The sequence below is a fragment of the Rhinoraja longicauda genome, chromosome 26, assembly GCF_053455715.1.
Source record: "Rhinoraja longicauda isolate Sanriku21f chromosome 26, sRhiLon1.1, whole genome shotgun sequence".
NCBI lineage: Eukaryota > Metazoa > Chordata > Chondrichthyes > Rajiformes > Arhynchobatidae > Rhinoraja > Rhinoraja longicauda.
In genome coordinates this window covers 32392780-32417782 of record NC_135978.1, presented here as the reverse complement: position 1 = coordinate 32417782, position 25003 = coordinate 32392780, and the positions used below count along the sequence as shown (strand labels likewise).

At 45.2% G+C, this 25003-nt stretch overlaps 1 protein-coding gene across 2 annotated transcripts in view; it reads left to right on the top strand.

Annotated features, from left to right (window-relative positions):
• LOC144606264 (integrin alpha-E-like) overlaps positions 1 to 25003 on the top strand; it is a 124802-nt gene that overhangs the window by 27441 nt on the left and 72358 nt on the right. For both annotated transcript variants that reach the window (XM_078422189.1, XM_078422188.1), the window contains 4 exons: positions 404 to 518; positions 5401 to 5532; positions 9147 to 9262; positions 17351 to 17505. In XM_078422189.1, the coding sequence (XP_078278315.1) occupies positions 404 to 518; positions 5401 to 5532; positions 9147 to 9262; positions 17351 to 17505 (518 nt within the window). The remainder of the gene's footprint in view (positions 1 to 403; positions 519 to 5400; positions 5533 to 9146; positions 9263 to 17350; positions 17506 to 25003) is intronic.

Here is a 25003-nt window from a genome sequence, read left to right as displayed (position 1 = left end):
ACTGAAAGGTTTCTTCCATTCTGTGTGTTTCACTCTTTCAATCAATCTTGTCAGCTACTGACCTACAGTGCCAGAGACCCGGGTTCGATCCTGACTGCGGGTACTGTCTGTATGGAGTTTGTACGTTCTCCCCGTGACCTGCGTGAGTTTTCTCCGAAAAGTTCGGTTTCCCCCCGCACTCCAAAGACGTACAGGTTTTTATAGGTTAATTGGCTTGATGTAAAAAAATGTTAAAATTGTCCTTACTATAGGACAGTGTTAATGTGCGGAGATCGCTGGTCGGTGTGGACCCGATGGGCCAAAGTGCCTGTTTCCGCGCTGTATCTCTAAACTACACTAAACTGTAAAATGGATATTATTGATTCAACGACCTTGCCAGCTCGTGATTATTAAAATATTACAGCTCTGTCAGCAACAACGAATAAGGCTGCAAAAGAATATTGAAGATTTGAATGGAATTTGCACAGTCTTCTCTTCAAAACTTCAAGAAAAATATACCATTGAAACGTCTTCATTGGGTGAGTCAATATCATGTTCATATGTCATTGGAGCAGAATTTGGCCATTTGGTCCATGGAGTCTACTCCGCCATTCAGTCATGGCTAATCCATCTTTCCTTCTCAATCCCATTCTTCTGCATTCTCCCCGTAACCTTTGACACCCTTGTTAATCAAGAATCCGTCTATCTCCGCTTTAAAAATACCCATTGACCTGGCCTCCACAGCCGTCTGGGCCAATGAATTCCACAGATTCACCACCCTCTGGCTAAAGAAATTCCTCCTCACATTTCTAACGATATGTCCTTTTATTCTGAGGTTGTGGCCTCTGGTCCTAGACTCTCCCACTCACGGAAACATCCTCTCCACATCCACTCTATCCAGGTCTTTCACTATTTGGTAAGTTTCAATGAAATCCTCCCTCATCCTTCTAACCTCCAGCGAGTACAGGCCCAGTGCCGTCAAATGTTAACCCATTCATCTCCAGGATCATTCTCGTAAACCTCCTCTGATCCCAGCGCATCCCTCCTCGGGTATGGGCCCAAAAACTGCTTACAATTAAATGTAATTTAGATATCATTTCAGTTCCTAATTATATTTTGATTTGATGGTTATTCTTAACTGGGTTTCACCTCCCTTCACGTTATAGGTGTAGAATTAGGCCATTCGGCCCATCGGGTCTACACCATTCAATCATGGCTGATCTCGGCCTCCTAATCCCATCTTCCTGCCTTCTCCCCATAACCCTGGACACCCGTTCTAATCAAGAATTTGTCTATCTCTGCCTTAAAAATATCCCCTGACTTGGCCTCCACATCCCTCTGTGGCAATGAGTTCCACAGATTAACTACCCTCTGACTAAAGAAGTTCCTCCTCACCTCCTTTCTAAAAGAGCTCCCTTTAATTCTGAGGCTGTGCCCTCTGGTCCTAGACTCTCCCACCAGTGGAAACATCCTTTCCACATCCACTCTATCAATGCCTTTCATTATTCTGTAGGTTTCAATGAGGTTTGATAATTAGGTTAGTGGATTAATGAAAGTGGGATGGATAACCCTGAGAAAATATTGGTAAGAGAGAGTTAACAACTTCTAAGTTAGATGGATTTCACTGCAAAACTAGCTTCTATGAAAATTAAGGGAACTTTGTCCTGAAGTGTCTGAAATATTGCTCTGCCTATCAGGGTGCTCCTGCACATTAGCATTTCAAAAACACAAAGAGCCCAAAAGGAAAATTTGCATGGTTTTTGCTATATTTTCCATAGAAGTTTATTTGAATAGACCGTAAAAAGGTGGGGTACGTTGTCTAATGTTTAGATAGTTGGACTACAGAAGGGAGAGTGTCACTGCAGTGCCCCTGCTGGACAGGACAGCCATTGCATGAAATGTCTGAAATCTCAGCCTCCCAATGTGTGGGAAGAAGAGGAGAGAGGGGAGACAGAGTAATCAAACTACTGACCAGGTACTTAAGAGCTGAACTTAAGAGCTAAGTCCTGGACCATTGGCAGGACCTTTGAGCCATTGAAGAAGCACTCTTGCCAAAAACTTCAAAACTAAACAGTTGATGCATCTGAAGAGACTGCAGGAACTGCAGGTGCTGGTTTATACCAAACATAGACACAAAGTGCTGGAGTAGCTCAGCAGGTCAGGCAGCATCTCTGGAGAAAAAGGATGTGTGACGTTTCGGGTCAGAACCCTTCTTCAGATTGAAAGTAGGCAGTGGAGGGAGGGGGTGAGGGGTGGGGGGGATTGAAGACCTCCCCTCCCCCCTTGTCCCCTCTGTCGAGGCTTAGTTCCACAGTTCCCCACTGCTTTCGTCTTGAGATCACACCTTCCCCAGCCGACAATGAACCTACCAGGGCACTACCCAGTCTGAGGTAATTGGTGGCCGGCCTTAATTGGTCCTGGTCTTTTCTCACCTCCAGCTCTTCAACCCCCCCCCCCCCCCCCGTTCCCCCTCTACTTTCAATCTGAAGAAGGGTCCCGACCCGAAACATCACCCATTCTCCAGAGATGCTGCTTCATCCGGTATGTTACTCCAGCACTTTGTGTCTAGCATCAGTTGATGCACCTCCTTGACTAGGAGATTAAACCATAAAAATAGAGAAAAATAGAAATAGATGCAAGCTCACCCCATATCCCTTGATTCCTGTTGACACACCCTGGATCAGCTCAGATACTGAGCCATGTAAATGAATTAAATGAGGATTAGTCCAGACTTGATGAATTGTATTTGAAGATATCAAGTTGGTTTCTCTAGTTCCTTCTTTTCTCCCTTTCTCCATTCAGAAATAGTTGTTTTCTATAAATTTAAGGCTGAAGGGAGACTTAATTGAAGCGTATTAAATTATGAGTAGCCGTTATAAAGTGAAGATGCTCTTTCCATGAGTAGAGGCACCCAAACACAGAGAGAAGAGATTTAGAGTACTTACAGAAAGATGAATAAGAATATTTTAATCTGGATGTTGTTAAAGGTTTGAAATGTTATAGGATAGGGGTACACATACTTAGTATCATGGAAGTAGCCACATTGCTAAACAGGGTGAGGGCGAGCTTACCTTCATCGGTCAGTGTATTGACACAAAATGCTGGTGTAACTCAGTGGGTCAGGCAGCATCTCTGGAGAGAAGGAATAGGTGACGTTTCGGGTCGAGACCCTTCTCAGAAACATAGAAACATAGAAAATAGGTGCAGGAGGAGGCCATTTGGCCCTTCGAGCCAGCACCAGCATTCATTGTGATCATCCCCAATCAGTAACCTGTGCCTGCCTTCTCCCCATATCCCTTGATTCCACTAGCCCCTAGAGCTCTATCTAACTCTCTTTTAAATTCATCCAATGAATTGGCCTCCACTGCCCTCTGTGGCAGAGAATTCCACAAATTCACAACTCTCTGGGTGTAAAAGTTTTTTCTCGCCTCAGTTTTAAATGGCCTCCCCTTTATTCTTAGATTGTGGCCCCTGGTTCTGGACTCCCCCAACACTGGGAACATTTTTTCCTGCATCCAGCTTGTCCAGTCCTTTTCTTCAGACAGGAGTTGAGATGCCACATTGCAGCTGTAGAAGACGTTGGTAAAGCCACTTTGGTGTACTGCATACAGTTCTGCTGTGCACAGTACCACTGCCAATGCGTAGGAAGAATGTCATTAACCTGGGAGAGTACAAAAAAGATTTACAAGGATGGAAGGTTTTATGGGACCGCACCTGGAGTATTGTGTCCAGTTTTGGTCTCCTAATCTAAGGAAAGATATTCTAGCCTTAGAGGGAGTACAGAGAAGGTTCACCAGATTGATCCCTGGGATGGCAGGACTTTCATATGAAGAAAGACTGGATAGACTAGGCTTATACTCACTGGAATTTAGAAGACTGAGGGGGGATCTTATTGAAACATATAAAATTCTTAAGGGGTTGGAGAGGCTAGATGCGGGAAGATTGTTCCCGATGTTGGGGAAGTCCAGAACCAGGGGTCACAGCTTAAGGATAAGGGGGAAGTCTTTTAGGACCGAGATGAGAAAACATTTCTTCACACAGAGAGTGGTGAGTCTGTGGAATTCTCTGCCAGTTCATTGGCTATATTTAAGAGGGAGTTAGATGTTAGATGTGGCCCTTGTGGCTAAAGGGATCAGGGGGTATGGAGAGAAGGCAGGTACAGGTTACTGAGCTGGATGATCAGCCATGATCATATTGAATGGCGGTGCAGGCTCGAAGGGCCGAATGGCCTGCTCCTGCACCTATTTTCTATGTTTCTATGTTTTAAGGAGAGGCTGGATAGGCTGTGACTTTTTTCCCCAGAATGTCGGGGGCTGAGGGAGGATTTATGGAGGTGTAGAAAATCATGAAGGGAACACTGTAGATGGGGTGAATGTACGGAGTCTTTTTCCCAGGGTAGGGGAATTAAGAACTAGGGGGGATAGATTTAAGGTGAGAGAGTTAATATTTAAAAGAGATCTAAGGGGCAACTTTTTCATGCAGAAGGTGGTGGGTATACGGCATAAGCTGCCGGATGAGGTGTAGAGCATTTAAAATACATTTGGACAAGTACATGAATAGGAAATATTTGGAGGGATATTAGCCAGGTGGAGTCAAATGGAATGAGCTTGGATAAGCAACTTGGTTGGCATGGATAAATTGGATAAGAGGTCTGTTTCCATTCTGAATAGCTCTATGACTGTGTAACATTCAAGAGGTATTTATGGCACAGACCAAGTCAATAGATATTTTTCTGGTGCAGGTTCACAGATTCTTGATTAGTCAGGGTGTCAGGGGTTATGGGGCAAAGGTAGGAGAATGGGGTTGAGAGGGAAAGATAGATCAGCCATCAATGGCGGAGTAGACTTGATGGGCTGAATGGCCTAATTCTGCTCCTAGAACTTATGAACTTATTTTGGAGACACATGAACTGACAGGGAATAGGGCTACATGGTCCACATGCTGGTGGACTGTAATAGTTCTGTTTGGCATCATGGTCAGTGTAGACACGGTGGCCCTCTTCATGCACTGTACTTCTCTGTGTGCCAACACATTGAGAGCCAATACCATCCTCACCCGACACACAAGTGCAGCGATTCCCTGTTGCATGGAATGGGGCACTTACACAGTTTCTCGAGGGATCCTTGAGATCACTGATGCATGCACTCCCAGGTTATGAAATGTTTTGGGTTGCTTAACAATGTTAAAGGAGCAAGTTGTTTTTTTCATGTTTGCACTAATTACACAAGGTGGATGATATTTAGAATGTATTGCTTGTGGTTGGTGATGGACTCAGATGGACTCAGATGGACTAGAAGGTCCGCATGGGCATTATGGGCCGAAGGGCCCGTTTCTGTGTGTCAATCTCTGACTTAATGTCAACAGTCTATTGCATTCTTAAACACCCTGATTCTAAGTATGACATGCTTTTTGTAATTTCAGGAATAGTCACACAAAACAAGAACGACAACAGCAACAACAACAACAACAACAATAACAATAACAACAACAACAACAACAACAATAACAACAACAACAGCAGCATTGAGAATGATGATGATGATGATTTCCCAGGTAACAGACTAATAATCACCTGTCACACCACAGGCAGCATCATCCATTTTGATAGGAAGAATGAAGAGAGTGATGGTATCAAGGATACTATTGTAAGATGAGAATACACACAAAAAGCTGGTGTAACTCAACGGGCCAGGCAGCATTTTAGTTTAGTTTAGAGATACAGTACAGAAACAGCCCCTTCGGCTCGCCGATTTGGCAGTGACCAGAGATCCCCGGCGTTAGCGCTGTCCTACACACACTGGGGACAATTTTACATTTTATGTGAAGCCAATTAACCTACAAACCTGCACGTCGATGGAGTATGGGAGGAAACCCAAGATCTTGGAGAAAACCCAAGCAGGTCACGGGGAGAACGTACAAACTCCGTACAGACAGCACCCGTAGTCAGGATCGAACTCGGTTCTCTGGTGCTATGAGGCAGCAACTCTACCGCTGTGCCACCGTACTGCCAAGCATCTCTGGAGAAAAGGGATAGGTGATGTTTTGGGTCGAGACCCAACAAAAATGCAGGGCAGTTTGACAAAGGCTGACACAAATCTGGGCTTCATCAACCGAGGCATACCGTACAACGGCTTGGCAGTCATTTTGGTCTTTATTGCAAGAAGGTTATAGTTGAGGATTGTAGGTGTCATTACAATTGTACCGGAAATGGTGAAGCCATCCCCTGGAGTACTTTGTATAATTTTGATCCCTTATTTAAGAAAGAATTCATGATATCTGAGCAAAAAGGAAAATACTGGAAGAACTCAATATGTCAGTCAGCATCTATGGAGGGAATGGACAGCCAGACTCGGGATTCTTATTTGGACTAATGCAGTAGCAGGGAGCGAGACCGAGGAGTGGTCTCGACCTGAAACGTCACCGATTCCTTTTCCCCAGAAATGCTGCCTGACCCATGGATAGCGGGAATCTATTTCTACTAGTGGTGGGGCAAGGACAAAATGGTTTTGGGATTGTCCTCCACCCTTTTTGCAAAAGCATTTCAGATCCTCTTTTAGCCTTCTAATCAATAAATCTAAATTCCCAATGTTGCTGAATGTAGCCAAACAGCATCACTGATGAGGGCAAGAACCAACCTGATCTCCCGGTGGCTCAACACTTCAACTCCCCCTGCCACTCCCAGTCTGACCTTTCTGTCATAGGCATCCTCCATTGTCATGGTGAGGCCCAGTGCAAATTGGAGGAACAGCACCTCGTATTTCGCTTGGGCAGCTTACACCCCAGTGGTATGAACATTGACTTCTCCAACTTCACATAGTTCCTCTCTTTCCCCTCCCCCTTCCCAGTTCTCCCACTACTCTTCCTGTCTCCGACTACATCCTATCTTTGTCCCGTCCCCTCCCCTAACATCAGTCTAAAGAAGGGTCTCGACCCGAAATGTCACACATTCCTTGTTGTCCTGACACAAAATTCTCAATCTCATTCCGGGAGTTCATCTCTTTGATGTTGTAGATCTGGCAAACTAAGGTGGTATCATCGGTGGACATGAAGAACAAGTTGGTGTGGTACTTGGTCACATAGTTATGGGTGTACAGAGGGTAGTGCATGGGTCTGAGCACATAACCCTGAGGATATAACCCTGAGGATCATTGTGGAGGAAATGTTATGACCCATTCTAATTGACTGAGGTCTGGAAGTCCAGAAAACAGTTGCGAATGGAGGTCCCAAGGCCAAGATCCAGAAGGTTTGATTTAGTTTAAGGAGACCCAAAATGCTGGAGTAACTCAGCGGGGACAGGCAGCATCTCTGGAGAGAGGGAATGGGTGACGTTTCAGGTCGAGACCCTTCTTCAGTTTAGTTTAGTTTAAAAATACAGAGTGGAAACATGTGCTTCGGCCCAACAAGTCCTTGCCGACCAGTGAACACAGTGCACATTAACAGTATACTACACACATTAGGAACAATTTACAATTTTACCAAGCCAATTAACCTACAAACCTGTACGTCTTTGGAATGTGGGGGGAAACCGGAGCTCCTGGTAAAAACCCACACAGGTCACGGGGAGAACGTACAAACTCCGTACAGACAGCACCTATAATCAGGATCGATCCCGGGTCTCTGGCGCTTTAAGGCAGCAACTCAACCACTGCGCCACTGTGCCGTAACCTTGGGGATACGTTTATTCTGAACTATGGTGTTAAAGATTGAGTTGTGGTCAATGAACAGCATCCTGACATTGGTGTGCTTATTATCAAGGTAATATAGGTGATCTATAGCTGAATGTAGTAAAAGAGAGATGATGTCCTCCATTGACCTATGTTTCTTGTCTGAATATTGCAAAGGGTCTAGATTGTTTGGAAGACTGGTGCAAATGCCACGGAAGGCTGTGGAGGCCAAGTCAATGGATATTTTTAAGGCAGAGATAGATAGATTCTTGATTAGTACGGGTGTCAGGGGTTATGGGGAGTATGCAGGAGAATGGGGTTAGGAGGGAGAGATAGATCAGCCATGATTGAATGGTGGAAGAGACTTGATGGGCCGAATGGCCTAATTCCACTCCTATCACTTTTGAAATGTGGGCCATTACCAGTCTTTCAAAGCACTTTATTACGGTCGTTAGTTGGAGCTGCTGGGTGGCAGTGGTTGAGATGGGTCATTTTATTTTTCTTGAGGACTGGAATGATGGAGGTTTCCTTGAAGGAGATTGGATGGAGGGCAGAGATGTTGAACTTGTCAGCGAAGACTGCGGCCAGTTCGTTGGTGCACGATTTCAGAACCCCCGTACAGGAGCTCCATCCGGGCCGGCCATTGCCCGAGAGTTTACCTTCATCTGAGCAGATCTGACTTCTGCCACAGAGATGTGTGGAGCCGAGGTAGCAGGGTATCATGGTTCTCTATGTGAGGAGAGTCGGTGACGGAGTACAATTCATCTCGTGCCACCTCGGCATTGGCTTGAGGTGGCATGTAGACCACCAACAATATGGTAGAATGAAATTCCCTCAGAACAGAAAAGCAATGGGAATTTATGAACAGGGCAGGGGATCATAAATTGAGCTAAGACCGTCACATCAGTGCACCACGGAGCATTGTCCAAACAGCAAATGCCACCATGTTTCTCCTAGCTGAGAATTACAGTATGTAATAAATGGAGAATCCCTCAAGTTGCATAACAGGGTGAGCTATGGTGACGCAGCAGTAGCGTTGCTACCTGACAGCGCCAAAGACCCATTGTTGATCCTGAGTATGGGTGCTGTCTGTACGGAGTTTGTACGTTCTCCCTATGACTGCGTGGGTTTGCTACGGTTTCCTCCCGCACTCCAAAGACATACAGGTTTGTACGTTAATTGGCTTTGGTAAAAATTGTCCCAAGTATGTAGGATGATGCTAGTGTACGGGGTGAACGCTGGTTGGCGCAGACTCGTTGGGTTGAAGGGCCTCATTCCCAAGCTATGACTGTCTCCGACCACATTTTATCTCTGTTTGCTTTGTTAGCGGTTTTTATTTTCAGGTATCTATGGTGTTATTCCGAATGACATAGATTTAATCAAAACCTGTCAAAACTCTCTTCCTGGGTGATAAAGGAAATTGAGACATGATGCTTTTCAGATATGAACTCATGTGATTGCTTGCTCATTTCACAATTACTTATGAAGATTTTGTTTTTGCAGGAACGGAGATTGCAATTGTCCTGGATGGATCGGGAAGTATTAGTGACAGTGATTTTCAAAGAGCAAGAGATTTCATTATCAGCATTACAAGCAACATTTGGAAAAAATGCCTTGAGGTAATCAATGAAAATTAGCAACATTATGGGACTTGGGTCGATGCATAGATGGAATTCACAACAGAAGAAGTAACTGAAATGGTTGACCTGGGCAGAGTTGTAGATGGAAAAGTATTTCTGTCTCTGACTACATTCTATCTTTGCCCCGCCCCCTCCCCTGACATCAGTCTGAAGAAGGGTCTCGACCCGAAACGTCACCCATTCCTTCTCCCCCGAGATTCTGCCTGACCCGCTGAGTTACTCCAGCATTGTGTCTACCTCAGAGTTGTAGATGTTGTCCACATGGACTTCAGCATGGTTTTTGATAAGGTTCTGCATGGTAGGCTAATCTGGAGGGTTAGATTGCACAGGATCCAGTGAGAGCTTGCCGACTGGATAGAGAATTGACGTCATGGAAGGAAGCAGAGGGTGAATTTGGAGGTTTGTTTTTCGATCTAGATGCCTGTTACTCGTGGTTTGCCTCAGTAATCTGTACTGGGCCCATTGTTGTTTGTGGTTTACATCACGGATTTGGATAAGAATGTTCACGGCCTGATTAGTAAGTTTGCAGATGACTCAAACGTGGATAGCATCATAGATAGTGAAGATGGTTATAAAAAGTTGCATCAGGATCTTGATCAGCTGGGTAAGTGGGCAGAGTTAATGGAGTTTAATGAAGATAAGTGCGAGATGTTGCATTTTGGGGAGTCAAACCAGAGCAGGACTCTCTCAGTGAATGGCAGGGTCCTTTGAGATGTTGTTGAGCAGAGGAATCTGGGAGTGCAGGTACATAGATCTCTGAAAGTGGCATCACAGATAGAGCAGGGTGACGTTCAAGGATCTATATACTTGTACTCCTAGATCCCTCTGCTCTATGGACTGACCTCAATACATCTCCGTTAACTGTCCCAAATTCCCCAGTCTTCATGTCTCCCTCCACAGTAAAAACAGAGGAACATACTCTTTGAGGACCTTGCGCAGCTTCTGTGGCTCCACATAGAGATGACCGATTTGATATGTGAGGGGCCCTATTCTCTCTCTAGTTACCCTCTTTCTGTTAATGTATCTGCACTCTTTGGATTACTGTTTGGATTTCTCTTAATGTTATCTGCCAGGGCTATCTCCTGCCCCTTTTTTGCCCTCCTGATTTATTTCTTAAATATACTTCTCATTCCTTCCTCACTCGCTGCTGTGCTCCTGCCTACCTTGTCCACTAAACTTTCTTTCAGTCCCTTCCATAACGACTTCCAGCCTACTTAGTTACCTGACGTCGGCCTCTTTGGTTTTGGCTCAACAGCACTTTTTGTTTCGCAAGCCAGTCTGCCGCTCAGTGTGGAAACGTCCTCTTCCCCGACAGCTTCCAAGTGGGTGAACCTGTTCTCAAGAGGCACAACACCCAGGGACCTTTGCACTACAAGTTTCCTTCCTTTTCTCACCGTCACCCACCTTCTCTCTTCCAGTACCTTCAGTGTAACAATCTCACTGTAGGACTTGTCCAGGAACAACACCGTTTCTCGGACGAACCTGAGGTCATCCACTTGCTTCTCCAGTTCCCCAACACGGTCCTTCAGGAGCTGTACCTGGATACACTTCTCACACTGCCACTGTATGTTTCTTTTTTTTTCCTAATCAGATGTGCAGCACTTTGGTCAACGTGGGTTGTTTTTAAATGTGCTATACAAATAAAATTGACTTGACTTGACTTGTAGCAGCCAGAGGCACCAGCAGTGTCCCTGACCTCCCACATCCTGCAAGCATCACACTGAATCAGCTTGCTTGATATTTCGTTCTTGCTTCTCACCCTCTCCAACGTTTGGTGTGACGTCCTCCCTCAGCCTCCTTGCTGAAGTCACGCAGCCAAAGACTCACAGCCAAAGACTCGCACTTTTCTCACAGGGCACTTCCCTCGACAGGACCGCACCTCTTGAGCAAGCCTTGCTTATATCAGATGCTAAATTGACTAATTGTCCAATTTACCAATCTTCCAATCTAATTGTTCAGCCAATCCCCACACTCACTCCTAACCTTCCTTCCTCTGATGTGTTTGAAGGTATGTGCTATGCCCGACCTGCACTCAAAGACTGCTAACTGTTTGCCCTCTTTGTAAACCTGAACTCAAGACTCACCAAGTCCAGCCAACGGTCGTTCTCGCTGCTGCTTTGCCCGACCTGCACTCAAAATGTACATGAACATGAGATTTTCTTTGAAGCAGCTGCAGTACTTGCAAGCACCTGGTTTAAGAGCTACCAGTGTGACATTTTATGTTTGCTCTTCATCAGTCAGGGTATTAAGTATAAGAGACAAGAGGTCATGTTGCAGCTTTTTTACACAGGGTGCATTTGGAGTATTGTCAGCAGTGGTGGCCACTTCATTAAATCAAATTCCTCGTATATTGCAAAACATACTTGGCTAATAATCATTATGATTATGATTATGATTATGATGATTATGATTACTGGAAGGATGAGGAGGCTTTGGTTAGGATGCAGTAGGTGTTTACCAAGGTGCTGGCTGGATTAAGTGGTAGTTACTAGGAAGAGAAGTTGGACGAACTTGGATTGTTTTCACTGGAGCATCAATGGTTGAAGGGAGATCCGATAGAAGTTTATAAAATGATGAGAGGCAAGGATAGGATAGATGGTCAGAACTGTTTTTCGCAGGCTGGAAATATCCAACAGTAGAGGGCACAGTTTTAACAGCAGAGGGCACAGTTTCAACGTGTGAGGGGGAAGCAGATACGATAGTGGCGTATAAGGGAGCTTTTAAATAGACTTCTGAACATGCAAGGAATGGAGGGACATCGATCACGTGCAGGCAGAAGGGGTGGGCTTAAAGTGGCATCATGTTCAGCAGAGACATTGTGGTCCTTTCCTTAGGTTCCATGTATCCTGAGGGAATACTGTCTGGGGGAATACTGTCTGGGGTAATACTGTCTGGGGTAATACTGTCTGAGGGAATACTGTCTGGGGGAATACTGTCTGGGGGAATACTGTCTGGGGGAACACTGTCTGGGGGAATACTGTCTGGGGGAATACTGTCTGGTGGAATACTGTTGATGCATTTAAGAAGTATATGGATGAGCACTTGAATCACAGCATGGGTGTAACGAGACCCTTCTTCAGACAGAGAGTATGGGGAAACGAGAGATAAAGATAGTGATTACAGATGCTCCCTGGCTTACGATGCTTTGACTTACGATATTTTGACTCTGCGATGGTGCAGACGCCAGCGACCCGTGGCGAGCCGCAGCTCGCTCCCGGCCACGTGATCAGGTGTATTAAATGCATTTCGGCTTACGATATTTTCGGTTTCCGATGCGTTTCTCGGAAGGTAACCCTATCGTAAGTTGAGGAGCACCTGAAAGGAGAGATATAGAACAAATGAATGAAAGATATGCAAAAAGTAACGATGATCAAGGAAAGGTGGAGCCCACAATGGTCCATTGTTGGCTGTGGGGTGGATGATAATGAGTTATACACACTGTGAAACCTAGCAGAGGTGTTCTGCAAAAAAAGGTAGCACCCAATTTGCATTGTTTCCTTTGAATCTTAACCCCATTCTGCCCATAACCCCTGACACCTGTACAAATCAAGAATCTATCTATCACTGCCTTAAAAATATCCATTGACATTGACAGCCTTCTGTGGCAATGAATTCCACAGATTTACCACCTTCTGATTGAAGAAAATCCTCCTCATTCTCCATCCTAAAGGTACATCCTTTCATTCTGAGGCAGTGGCTTCTGGCCCTAGACTCTCCCACTAGTGGAAACATCCTCTCCACATCCACTCTATCCAGGCTTAACTTCTTATGAAATCTCCCATTCCCTTCCATAAGACCATAAGGCATGGGAGCAGCATTAGGCCATTCAGCCCATTGAGTCTACTCCACCATTCAATCATGGCTGAAATATCTTTCCCTCTTAACCCCATTCTCCCGATTTCTCCCCGTAACCTTTGCTATAATTAATGAACAAAATCTGTCAATCTCAGAATGAGTAATTCCAGCAACAATTAATATTTCTGAGCGAGGACTTCCAGATTTCTACCACACTACACATGAAAATGTTTCCTTGCTTTATTCCTGAATAGAAACATAGAAAATAGGTGCAGGGGTAGACCATTTGGCCCTTCGAGCAATCACCGCCATTTAATATGATCATGGCTGATCATCTAAAATCAGTACCCCGTTCCTGCTTTTTCCCCATATCCCTTGATTCCTTTAGTCCTAAGAGCTAAATCTAACTCTCTCTTGAAAACATCCAATGAATTTGCCTTCACTGCCTTCTGTGGGAGAGAATTCCACAGATTCACAACTCTCTGGGTGACAAAGAGAGTTTGATTTTCCTCATCTCAGTCCTAAATGGCCTACCCCTTATTCTTAAACTGACCTTGCAAAGCTTGTCTCCGCTATGAAACCTGCAACCTGCCCCCTTGATCCTGCCCCCACTGCCCTTCTGAAGGATGTCATTGCAATAGCCGGTCCCAGCATCCTCTCTATTATCAACAGTTCTCTGGCCACTGGCACTGTTCCAACCAGTTTCAAGCACGCGGTGGTCCAGCCCCTACTGAAAAAACCTAACCTAGACCCCACCTTGCCTAGCAACTACAGACCCATTTCCAAACTGCCATTCCTGTCAAAAGTCCTTGAAAAGGTATGTAGGTTAATTGGCTGGGTAAAATGTAAAAAATTGTCCCTAGTGGGTGTAGGATAGTGTTAATGTACGGGGATAGCTGGGCGGCACGGACTTGGAGGGCCGAAAAGGCCTGTTTCCGGCTGTATATATATGATATGATATGATATGATAAAAGGCAATTCTAAACTAATTAGTGCCCTACCTGCACCAAAACACCATCCTGGAAAGTTTCCAGTCAGGTTTCAGAGCCCACCACAGCACAGAGTCTGCCTTGTTGAAGGTACACAACGACCTGCTTCTCGCCATCGACACCGGCGACTGTGCAATCCTGCTCCTTCTCGACCTCAGCGCAGCGTTCGATACAGTGGACCACACCATCCTTATTGACCGTCTCCGGTACGCGGTTGGCATTGATGGCACTGCCCTGAGCTGGTTCGCTTCGTACCTCAAAGATAGGAGTTTCGCCATCAACATAGGCAGTTATTCCTCTGCTCCAGCTAGCCTCTCCTGCGGAGTTCCACAAGGCTCCATCCTAGGCCCCATTCTCTTCTCTCTATACATGCTCCCCCTTGGCCAAATCATTCAAAGGCACGGCATTTCTTTCCACTGCTATGCCGATGACACTCAGCTTTACCTCCCCCTGAAACCCAACAACCAGTCAAATTTAAACAGCCTCTTACACTGCCTTGAGGACATAAAATGTTGGATGGCACAGAACTTCCTCCAATTAAATGAGAGCAAGTCTGAGGTCATCCTATTCGGCCCCCCCGACTCCATCAAATTGATAACAGGCAGTCTTGGAAGTCTATCCTGCCTAGTCAAACCGCATGTCAAAAACCTCGGCATGATATTTGACTCTGCATTAAAATTTGATAAGCAAGTCAACGCTGTGGTAAAAGCCAGCTTCTTCCAACTTCGAACCATAGCTAAAATCAAACCTTTCCTCCAATTCGACGACACAGAAAAAATCATTCACGCTTTCATTTCCTCCCGCCTAGACTACTGCAACTCCCTATACACTGGGATCAGCCAATCTTCCCTGTCCCGCCTGCAACTGGTCCAAAACGCCGCAGCGAGACTCCTGACGGGTACCCGTAAAAGGGACCACATCACCCCGATTCTGGCCTCTCTCCACTGGCTCCCTGTACGGTACAGAATCAACTTCAAGTTCCTCCTATTCACGTATAAAGCCCTAAATGGACACTCCCCCCCCTACATCAAAAATCTTCTAACCCCCCTCTCTAACTCCAGGTCCCTCAGGTCGGCCGACTTGGGGCTACTCACTATCCCGCGGTCTAGGCTTAAGCTCAGGGGTGACCGCGCTTTTGCGGTTGCAGCTCCGAGACTGTGGAACAGCATCCCTCTCCCCATCAGAACTGCCCCCTCCATCGACTCCTTTAAGTCCAGGCTCAAAACCTATTTCTACTCCCTAGCGTTTGAGGCTCATTGAGGAGGCGCTGTGAACTGTTTGCGTGCTACTGTATGTTTCATTTTTTTCCCATTGGAACCTAATCAGATGTATAGCACTTTGGTCAACGTGGGTTGTTTTTAAATGTGCTATACAAATAAAATTGACTTGACTTGACTTGACTTGACTTGACCCCTGGTTCTGGTCTCCCCCAACATCGGGAACATTTTTCGATTGGCCTGTGTTGAATTTTTAGACCATGGCTTCTCGAGTCTCCATCTCTATACACACTCACTTCCCCTGATTTTGCAGAAAATCTATGAAATTACCTTCTATATATCGGGAAATACAAAAACAAAGTATCTAATTTGACCCTTGTTATCCTGTTCAATCTATGCTGCACCATCACCAAAGGCAATATATTATTTTCAAGATATGACGTCAAGAACAGCTCGTGGTTTTCAAGGTGTTGTTAAGCTGCATTGCTTGACTGCAGCATAGCTTCTACCCCTCTTGCACTTGCAAACTCAGAAGATATCAGAGCAGAATTACACCAATCAGCCCATCAAGTCCACTCCGCCATTCAATCCTGGCTGATCTATCTTCCCCGCTCAACCCCATTCTCCTGCCTTCTCCCCAGAACCCCTGATGCTGTTATCAATCAAGAACCTGCCAAACTCTGCCATTGACTTGGCCTCTACAGTCGTCCATGGTAATAAATTCCACAGATTCACCACCCTCCGATTAAAACAGTCTATATATTCTAAAGGCAGAATATCATTAGGGTGTTTATTTATTTTCCACATCTGTCCAGGATATTTAACTGATCTAATCTTTATATTTGTTTTTCCTGTTCAATATAGCTGACAAATATTTATCGTTATTATCAAAATACTGTTTGTAGATGTTTGCTGTCAGCAATTGACTGTATTATTTCTTGCAGTGTAACGGTGATTCTACTTGTAAGGAAGTACAGTCGTGTAAAATGGTTTTGAATATCTTGAAAGGGATGTGAAAGATGCGATAGAAATGTAATTCACTTCTTTTAAATGAACCTCAAGTCTATCTAGTTTTTCACCATTTACGTTCATCTAATGATCTCACATTTGCATTGCCACACTTTCCCAGTCATTGAATGTATTAATACTTCTTTTTAATGTAACGCTTTTATAAATACTACCTACGATGTTGTCTGTCTATGTGAATATGTGGCTTTCCATACTATTATTTCTGTCTATACTATATGGTTATTAGTTGAGGTGTCCACACAGATTCTTGCAAGACTCCAGCCTGTCTACTGTGCTTGTCTGCATCTAACGTCCCCTCCATGTTTACAAATCCCTCTATTCCTTACCCCATCTTCATCACGGTAACATCCTCCAGCCCAACAACTTTGAGGTTTCTCTGCCCCTCTAGTTCTTCCCTTTTTACCTTTTCTGATTTAAATTTTCCAATGCTAAGCTGAATAACTTCATCTGGCAAGATGTTAATCTAAAACATTTCCTTCCCTAAACCTCTTAGCATCCCTCTAACTATCTACTGTATCTTCCTTCTATGAAACCCATTAAAATCTACCTCTAACCAACTGTTTGGTCATCCAATTTGGTGCGACGTTTAGCTTGATAGTAATCCTTTGAAGTTCAGTTTAGTTTAGAGATCCAGCGCACCGAGTCGGCACCGACCAGAGATCCCCGCACATTAACACCATCCTAAGGATAATTTACACACACTAAGGATAATTTACGTTTATACCAAGCCAATTAACCTACAAACCTGCAGGTCTTTAGAGTGTGGGAGGAAACCGAAGATCTCAGAGAAAACCCACGCAGGTCACAGGGAGAACGTACAAACTCCGTACAGACAGCACCCGTGGTCAGGATGGAAACTTGGGTCTGGGGCACCGTGAGGCGCCAACTCTACTGCTGCGCCACCGCGCCACCTTGTGCTTTCTACTAATGACTTACTTTAAAGGAGTTTTATATGTACAGGACAGAGTGAATAATTTTCAAATAATAGGTTGTGATTTTGAGTGGTAACTGAAATAATATTTGGTTTTCATTGACAGTGCACCTTTGCCTTGGTTCAGTATGGTGGAAAAATTGAAACCATATTCAATCTGAAGGAGAGTAAGGCAATGCGCAGCAAGATTTTCAAAGTTGTGGATGACATGTCTCAACTCCGTAGTGTCACAAAGACAGCTTCTGCAATACAACATGTTCTGTGAGTATATAATAAAATGCCATAATTATTTTATTACACTCTGTAAATAGATGTGTCCATGCATTGGAGTTGAGAAAGCAAATGGTTCAGGTATCTTTCTATTCCATGTCTACCTGCGATATCAATTTTTATTCTGCACATTGCACTGTTCATGTTTGCATATGAAATGTTATAGAATTACTCAATGAGGATTAGTTTAGTTTAGTTTAGAGATACATCACGGAAACAGGCCCTTTGGCCCACCGAGTCCCCACCGACCAGCGATCCCCGCACACTAACACTATCTTACACACACCAGGAACAGGTTACAATTTTACCAAGCCTGTTAGCCTACAAACGTGTACGTCTTTGGAGTGTGGGAGGAAACCGGAGCCCCCAGAGAAAACCCACGCAGCTCATAGGGAGAGCTTATAGAGTCAGTAAAGGCAGCACCCATAGTCAGGATCGACCCTGGGTCACTAGAGCTGGGAGGCAGCAACTCCACCGCATGCTGATGGCTGCCTTAAATAAGGTATCCAGTTTGTCTAGCTGCCCTGGTCTTTCACCAAACTTTATACGTTTACCATTGCAAGTACTTATCCATTGTCTTTTAAAAAATGCTCATCAACCTGAATCCTCCTCTCCTCAAGGCAACATGCTACAGGTCACATCTACTGTGCAAAGCATCTGCAACAGGAGGCTTGCTGGAAGTGAAAGTTTATGTTATGAAAATTGCCAAGTATATTGTTACTTAAGAATAGATGGTCTTTGGCAGTTTGTCTGAGACACATTGGGTGGATTGGTATCAGGTGAGATGTCTTAGAGTCCCAGAATGGTACAGCATGAAAATAGGCTATTCAGCCCAAGTTCTCCCCACCGACCAATGGATAGGCATTGATCGTACAAGGGGTAAGAGAGTTGTAAAAACAAGCCTGAAGGCTTTGTGTCTCAATGCAAGGAGTATACGTAATAAGGTGGATGAATTAAATGTGGAGATAGTTATTAATGATTATGATATAGTTGGGATTACGGAGACATGGCTCCAGGGTGACCAAGGCTGGGAGCTCAACATCCAGGGATATTCTATATTCAGGCGGGATAGACAGAAAGGAAAAGGAGGTGGGGTAGCGTTACTGGTTAGAAAGGAGATTAAAGCAGTGGAAAGGAAGGACATTAGCTTGGAGGAAGTGGAATCGATATGGGTAGAGCTACGAAACACTAAGGGGCAGAAAACGCTAGTGGGAGTTGTGTACAGGCCACTTAACAGCAGTAGGGAGGTTGGGGATGGCATCAAGCATGAAATTAGAAATGCATGCACTAAAGGCGCAGCAGTTATAATGGGTGACTTCAATCTACATATAGATTGGGTGAACCAAACTGGCAGGGGTGCTGAGGAAGAGGATTTCTTGGAATGTTTGAGAGATGGTTTTCTAAACCAACATGTCGAGGAACCAACGAGAGAACAGGCCATTCTAGACTGGGTATTGAGTAATGAGGAAGGGTTAGTTAGCAGTCTTGTTGTGCGAGGCCCCTTGGGCAAGAGTGATCATAATATGGTAGAGTTCTTCATTAGGATGGAGAGTGACAAAGTCGATACAGAAACAAGTGTTCTGAACTTAAAGAAAGGTAACTTTGAGGGTATGAGGCGTGAATTGTCCAAGATAGACTGGCGAATGATGCTGAAAGGGTTGAAGGTGGACATGCAATGGAAGGCATTTAAAGGTCGCATGGATGTACTACAACAAGTGTTCATCCCAGTTTGGCAAAAGAACAAACCAGGAAAGGTAGTGCATCCGTGGCTAACAAGGGAAATCAAGGATAGTATTAAAACAAAAGATGAAGCATACAGATTAGTCAGAAAAAGTAGCATACCAGAGGACTGGGAGAAATTCAGAGTCCAGCAGAGGAGGACAAAGGGCTTAATTAGGAAAGGGAAAATAGATTATGAGGGAAAACTGGCAAGGAACATAAAAACAGACTGCAAAAGCTTTTATAGATATGTCAAGAGAAAAAGATTAGTTAAGGCAAATGTAGGTCCCTTGCAGTCGGAAACAGGTGAATTGATCATAGGGAACAAGGAGATGGCAGACCAATTGAACAAATACTTTGGTTCTGTCTTCACTAAGGAAGACATAAACCGTCTGCCGGAAATAGCGGGGGACCAGGGGTCTAAAGAGATGGAGGAACTGAGGGAAATCCAGGTTAGTCGGGAAGTGGTGTTAGGTAAATTAAATGGATTAAAGGCAGATAAATCCCCAGGGTCAGATAGGCTGCATCCCAGAGTGCTTAAGGAAGTAGCCTCAGAAATAGTGGATGCAATAGTGATAATTTTTCAAAACTCTTTAGATTCTGGAGTAGTTCCTGAGGACTGGAGGGTAGCTAATGTAATCCCACTTTTTAAAAAGGGAGGGAGAGAGAAAATGGGGAATTATAGACCAGTTAGCCTAACATCGGTAGTGGGGAAAATGCTAGAGTCAGTTATTAAAGATGTGATAGCATTACATTTGGAAAGTGGTGAAATCATCGGACAAAGTCAGCATGGATTTACCAAAGGCAAATCATGTCTGACGAATCTTATAGAATTTTTCGAGGATGTAACTAGTAGAGTGGATAAGGGAGAACCAGTCGATGTGTTATATCTGGACTTTCAGAAGGCCTTCGACAAGGTCCCACATAGGAGATTGGTGTACAAACTTAAAGCACACGGTATTGAGGGTTCAGTGTTGAGGTGGATAGAAAATTGGTTGGCGGACAGGAAGCAAAGAGTAGGAATAAACGGGTCCTTTTCGGAATGGCAGGCAGTGACTAGTGGGGTACCGCAAGGCTCAGTGCTGGGACCCCAGTTATTTACAGTGTATATTAATGATTTGGACGAGGGAATTGAATGCAACATCTCTAAGTTTGCAGATGACACGAAGCTGGGTGGCAGTGTTAGCTGCGAGGAGGATGCTAGGAGGCTGCAGAGTGACTTGGATAGATTAGGCGAGTGGGCAAATGCATGGCAGATGCAATATAATGTGGATAAATGTGAGGTTATCCACTTTAGCGGCAAGAACAGGAAAGCAGAGTATTACCTGAATGGTGACCGATTGGGAGAAGGGGAGATGCAACGTGACCTGGGTGTCATGGTGCACCAGTCATTGAAAGCAAGCATGCAGGTGCAGCAGGCAGTGAAGAAAGCGAATGGTATGTTGGCATTCATAGCAAGAGGATTTGAGTTTAGGAGCAGGGAGGTTCTGCTGCAGTTGTACAGGGCCTTGGTGAGACCGCACCTGGAGTATTGTGTGCAGTTTTGGTCTCTTAACCTGAGGAAAGACATTCTTGCCTTAGAGGGAGTACAGAGAAGGTTCACCAGATTGATCCCTGGGATGGCGGGACTTACATATGAGGAAAGACTAGATAGACTGGGCTTGTACTCGCTGGAATTTAGAAGACTGAGGGGGGATCTTATAGAAACATATAAAATTCTTAAGGGGTTGGAGAGGCTAGATGCGGGAAGATTGTTCCCGATGTTGGGGGAGTCCAGAACCAGGGGTCACAGCTTAAGGATAAGGGGGAAGTCTTTTAGGACCGAGAGATGAGAAAACATTTCTTCACACAGAGAGTGGTGAGTCTGTGGAATTCTCTGCCACAGAAGGTAGTTGAGGCCAGTTCATTGGCTATATTTAAGAGGGAGTTAGATGTGGCCCTTTTTGCTAAAGGGATCAGGGGGTATGGAGAGAAGGCAGGTACAGGCTACTGAGCTGAATGATCAGCCATGATCATATTGAATGGCGGTGCAGGCTCGAAGGGCCGAATGGCCTACTCCTGCACCTATTTTCTATGTTTCTATGTTTCTATGATGCTACCTTCCAGAACTTACTCCAAAGACTCCTTGTTTCTCTGTTGTGACTCATTTTCACCACTCCCTCGGGTATTTTGGGTTGCCAACTTCCTCACTCCCAAATACGGGACAAGGTGACACCACTGCCCTCCCGGCCCGGGCGACTGCCATTGGTGGAGCGGGAGCATGTGGCCGCTGGCTGGGTGAGGTCATGTGGGGCGCGGGGCGGTGACGTCACCCGTTGTACCTTATTTGGGAGTGAGGAAGTTGGCAACCCTAACAATACGGGATAAGGGCGGTCCCGTATGGGACAAAGGAATTTAGCCCAAAATACGGGATGTCCGGCTCATACGGGACAGTTGGCAACTCTAAGAGCATTCCAGGTACCACAGCTCTGGGTAAAGAAGGTCTCCTCACATCTCCTCTGACCCACTTCCCTCTTATCCCACATCAATGTGGGTTTTCTCCGAGATCTTCGGTTTCCTCCCACACTCCAAAGACGTACAGGTATGTAGGTTAATTGGCTGGGTAAATGTAAAAATTGTCCCTAGTGGGTGTAGGATAGTGTTAATGTACGGGGATCGCTGGGTGGCACGGACTTGGTGGGCCGAAAAGGCCTGTTTCCGGCTGTATATATATGATATGATATGATATGATAATGTTCTCTAGTTTCATCCACATTTGATATGAGGACACATATGGGGATATCCGTAACATATTTGATTTTCTGTATCTGTCATGTGATTCATGGTATGGTATGGTATGCCTTAGAAAATCCACAATAAAGGGTGTGTGGTGGTACAGCGGTAGAGTTGCTGTCTCAAAGCGCCAGAGACCCAAGTTCGATCCTGACTATGGGTGCTTGTCTGTACAGAGTTCGTACGTTCTCCCTGTGACATGAGTGGGTTTTCTCCACGATCTCTGGCTTTTTCCTACACTCCAAAGATGTATAGGTTTGTAGGTTAATTGGCTTTGGTAAAATTGTGAAATTGTCCCTGGTGTGTGTAGGATAGTGTTAGTGCACGGGGATCGCTGGTCAGCGTGGACTCGGTGGGCCGAAGGGCCTGTTTCCGCGCTGTATTTCTAAACAAAACGAAACATTTTTTCTCAATCCTTCAGCCCTATTTTCTCAAAATAGCCATCAACTAGGGTTGCCAACTGTCCCGTATTAGCTGGGACATCCTGTATATTGTGCTAAATTGGTTGTCCGATTCGGGACTGTCCTTGTCCCGTATTAGGCCCGGGGTGCACTGTAGGCCCAGGCACTGTAGGCCCGGACACTGGAGGCCCAGACAGAGTAGGCCCAGACACTCTCGGCCCGGACATTCTCGGCCCGGACAGTGTAGACCCGGAGGCCCGAGCGCCGCCTAACGCAGGTTGCGTGGCAACCCGCCTACTGGCCCAAGGGGCTGCCATTGGTGGAGTGGGATCACGTGGCCGCTGGCTGGGTGAGGTCACATGGGGCGTGGGGCAGTGACGTCGTCCCCTTTTGTCCCTTATTTGGAGTGAAAAGGTTGGCAACCCTACCATTAACTGGCAGAAGTATTATATGTGTAAAGAACAGAGGTGGAGGGCAAATCTTTACACAAAGGGTGGCTAGGGGTGATAGGGGCAGGTACGATAGTAACGTTTAAGAGACCTTTTGATCGGCACGTGGATATGCAGGGCATGGCATAATATGGTTCATGTGCAGGCAGATGAGATTAGTTTATCTCCGCATCAAAGGGCGCAACTCTGCCTTCAGGTCTGGAGACAGAGCCCAACACAGCGCAGCAAGGGCTGAGCTGAGGAGGGGCATCAAAGCAGCCAAGGATGACTACAAGAGGGAAATAGAGGACCATCTGACTCAGAACAACCCATGGCAGGTGTGGCAGGGTCGACAGCAGATAACCAACTACAAGGGCAAAACATCTGTGACTCCCAGCGTGGATACCTCCCTGGCAGAGGAACTAAATCGTTTCTTTGCCCGTTTTGAGACTGCAATGCCACACACAGCCATCCTGCCCCCACCGTCTACTACACCCAACACGCTCACTTTACAGGAACACCAAGTGAGACGTGTACTAAAGATGGTGGATCCAAATAAAGCAGTAGGACCTGATGGTAAAATACTGAAAGCTTAGTAAAGTACTTGGTAAAGTACTGAAAGTTTGTGCTGACCAGCTCTCAGGGGTCCTCACAAAGATCTTCAACATCTCCCTGACACAAGCCACCGTCCCATCCTGCTTAAAATCGGCTACTATTATCCCTGTCCCCAAAAAGCCTGCTGTCAGTAGTCTAAATGACTACAGACCAATAGCCCTTACATCGGTTGTTATGAAATGCTTTGAGAAACTTGTGGCACAACACATCAAAGCCATCCTTCCTCCCAGCTTTGACCCTCATCAGTTTGCCTATCGAGCAAACAGATCTACAGAAGACGCCATGAATACCGCCCTCTACACTGCACTGAGCAACCTAGAGAGCCCGGGGACCTATGTAAGAATGCTCTTCATAGACTACAGCTTGGCATTCAATACGATCATCCCGGGCATACTAGTGGACAAGCTGTATAATAACCTGGGTTTTCCCCCATCCATCTGCGCCTGGATAAGAGATTTCCTCACAAACCGCCCACAATCTGTCAAGATCGGCCCACACAGCTCCTCCACCATTACGCTCAGCACTGGCTCCCCGCAGGGCGGTGTGCTGAGTCCCCTCCTCTATGCTCTGTATACATACGACTGCACTCCTATCCATCCCTCCAATTCAATCATCAACTGTGGTCGGTCTGATCACTGGAGGAGAGGTGTCTGCATACAGCACTGAATACCAGTAAGACAAAAGAAATGGTACTGGACTTTAGGAGACACAGAGCAGTTCCTACCCCACTTCTTATAAATGGGGAGGAAGTGGAGAGGGTCTCCACCTTCAAGTTCCTGGGGACCACCATCTCCCAGGACCTCTCCTGGACTGCAAATACTACAGCGGTAGTTAAAAACTCACAGCAGAGACTGCACTTTTTAAGACTGCTCCGGAAAAACAAACTGAAGGAGAATCTGCTTGTGACCTTCTACCGCTCGACCATTGAGAGCCTACTGGCATACTGCACCATAGTGTGGTATGCTGGCTGCTCAGCTGCAGACCAGAAGGGCCTCCAGAAGGTTATTAAGACAGCAGAGAAAATTATCGGCTGTCCACTGCCTTCTCTGGAGGACATCTCCAGCTCGCGTTGTCTAAACAGGGCCAGAAATATAATTAAGGACAGCGCACACCCAGGATATGAACTGTTTGCTCTCCTGCCCTCTGGGAGGCGCTACAGGAGCCTAAGGGCCAGAACAAACCCACTTAAAAACAGTTTCTTTCCCTGGGCCATAAGAACTGTGCATGGAAATACTTGACTTGATGTGACTCTCACTTTCATTGCACTTTTTAATATATACAGCATCTTAGGTGCAAAACTCATTTATTATTTATTAGTTTTTATTGTTTTTTATTGATATTGGTACTTATTGTGTTGGTTCCTATGTTTGTGCGATTGCTTTTGGAAGATTTGCACTGTCGCACTGTTTCAGATGTAGCACTTCTAATTTCATTGTACCGTTCGTACAATGACAATAAAGGCATATTATTATTATTATTATTATTATTATTATTATTATTATTATTATTATTATTATTATTATTATTATTATTATTATTATTATTATTATTATT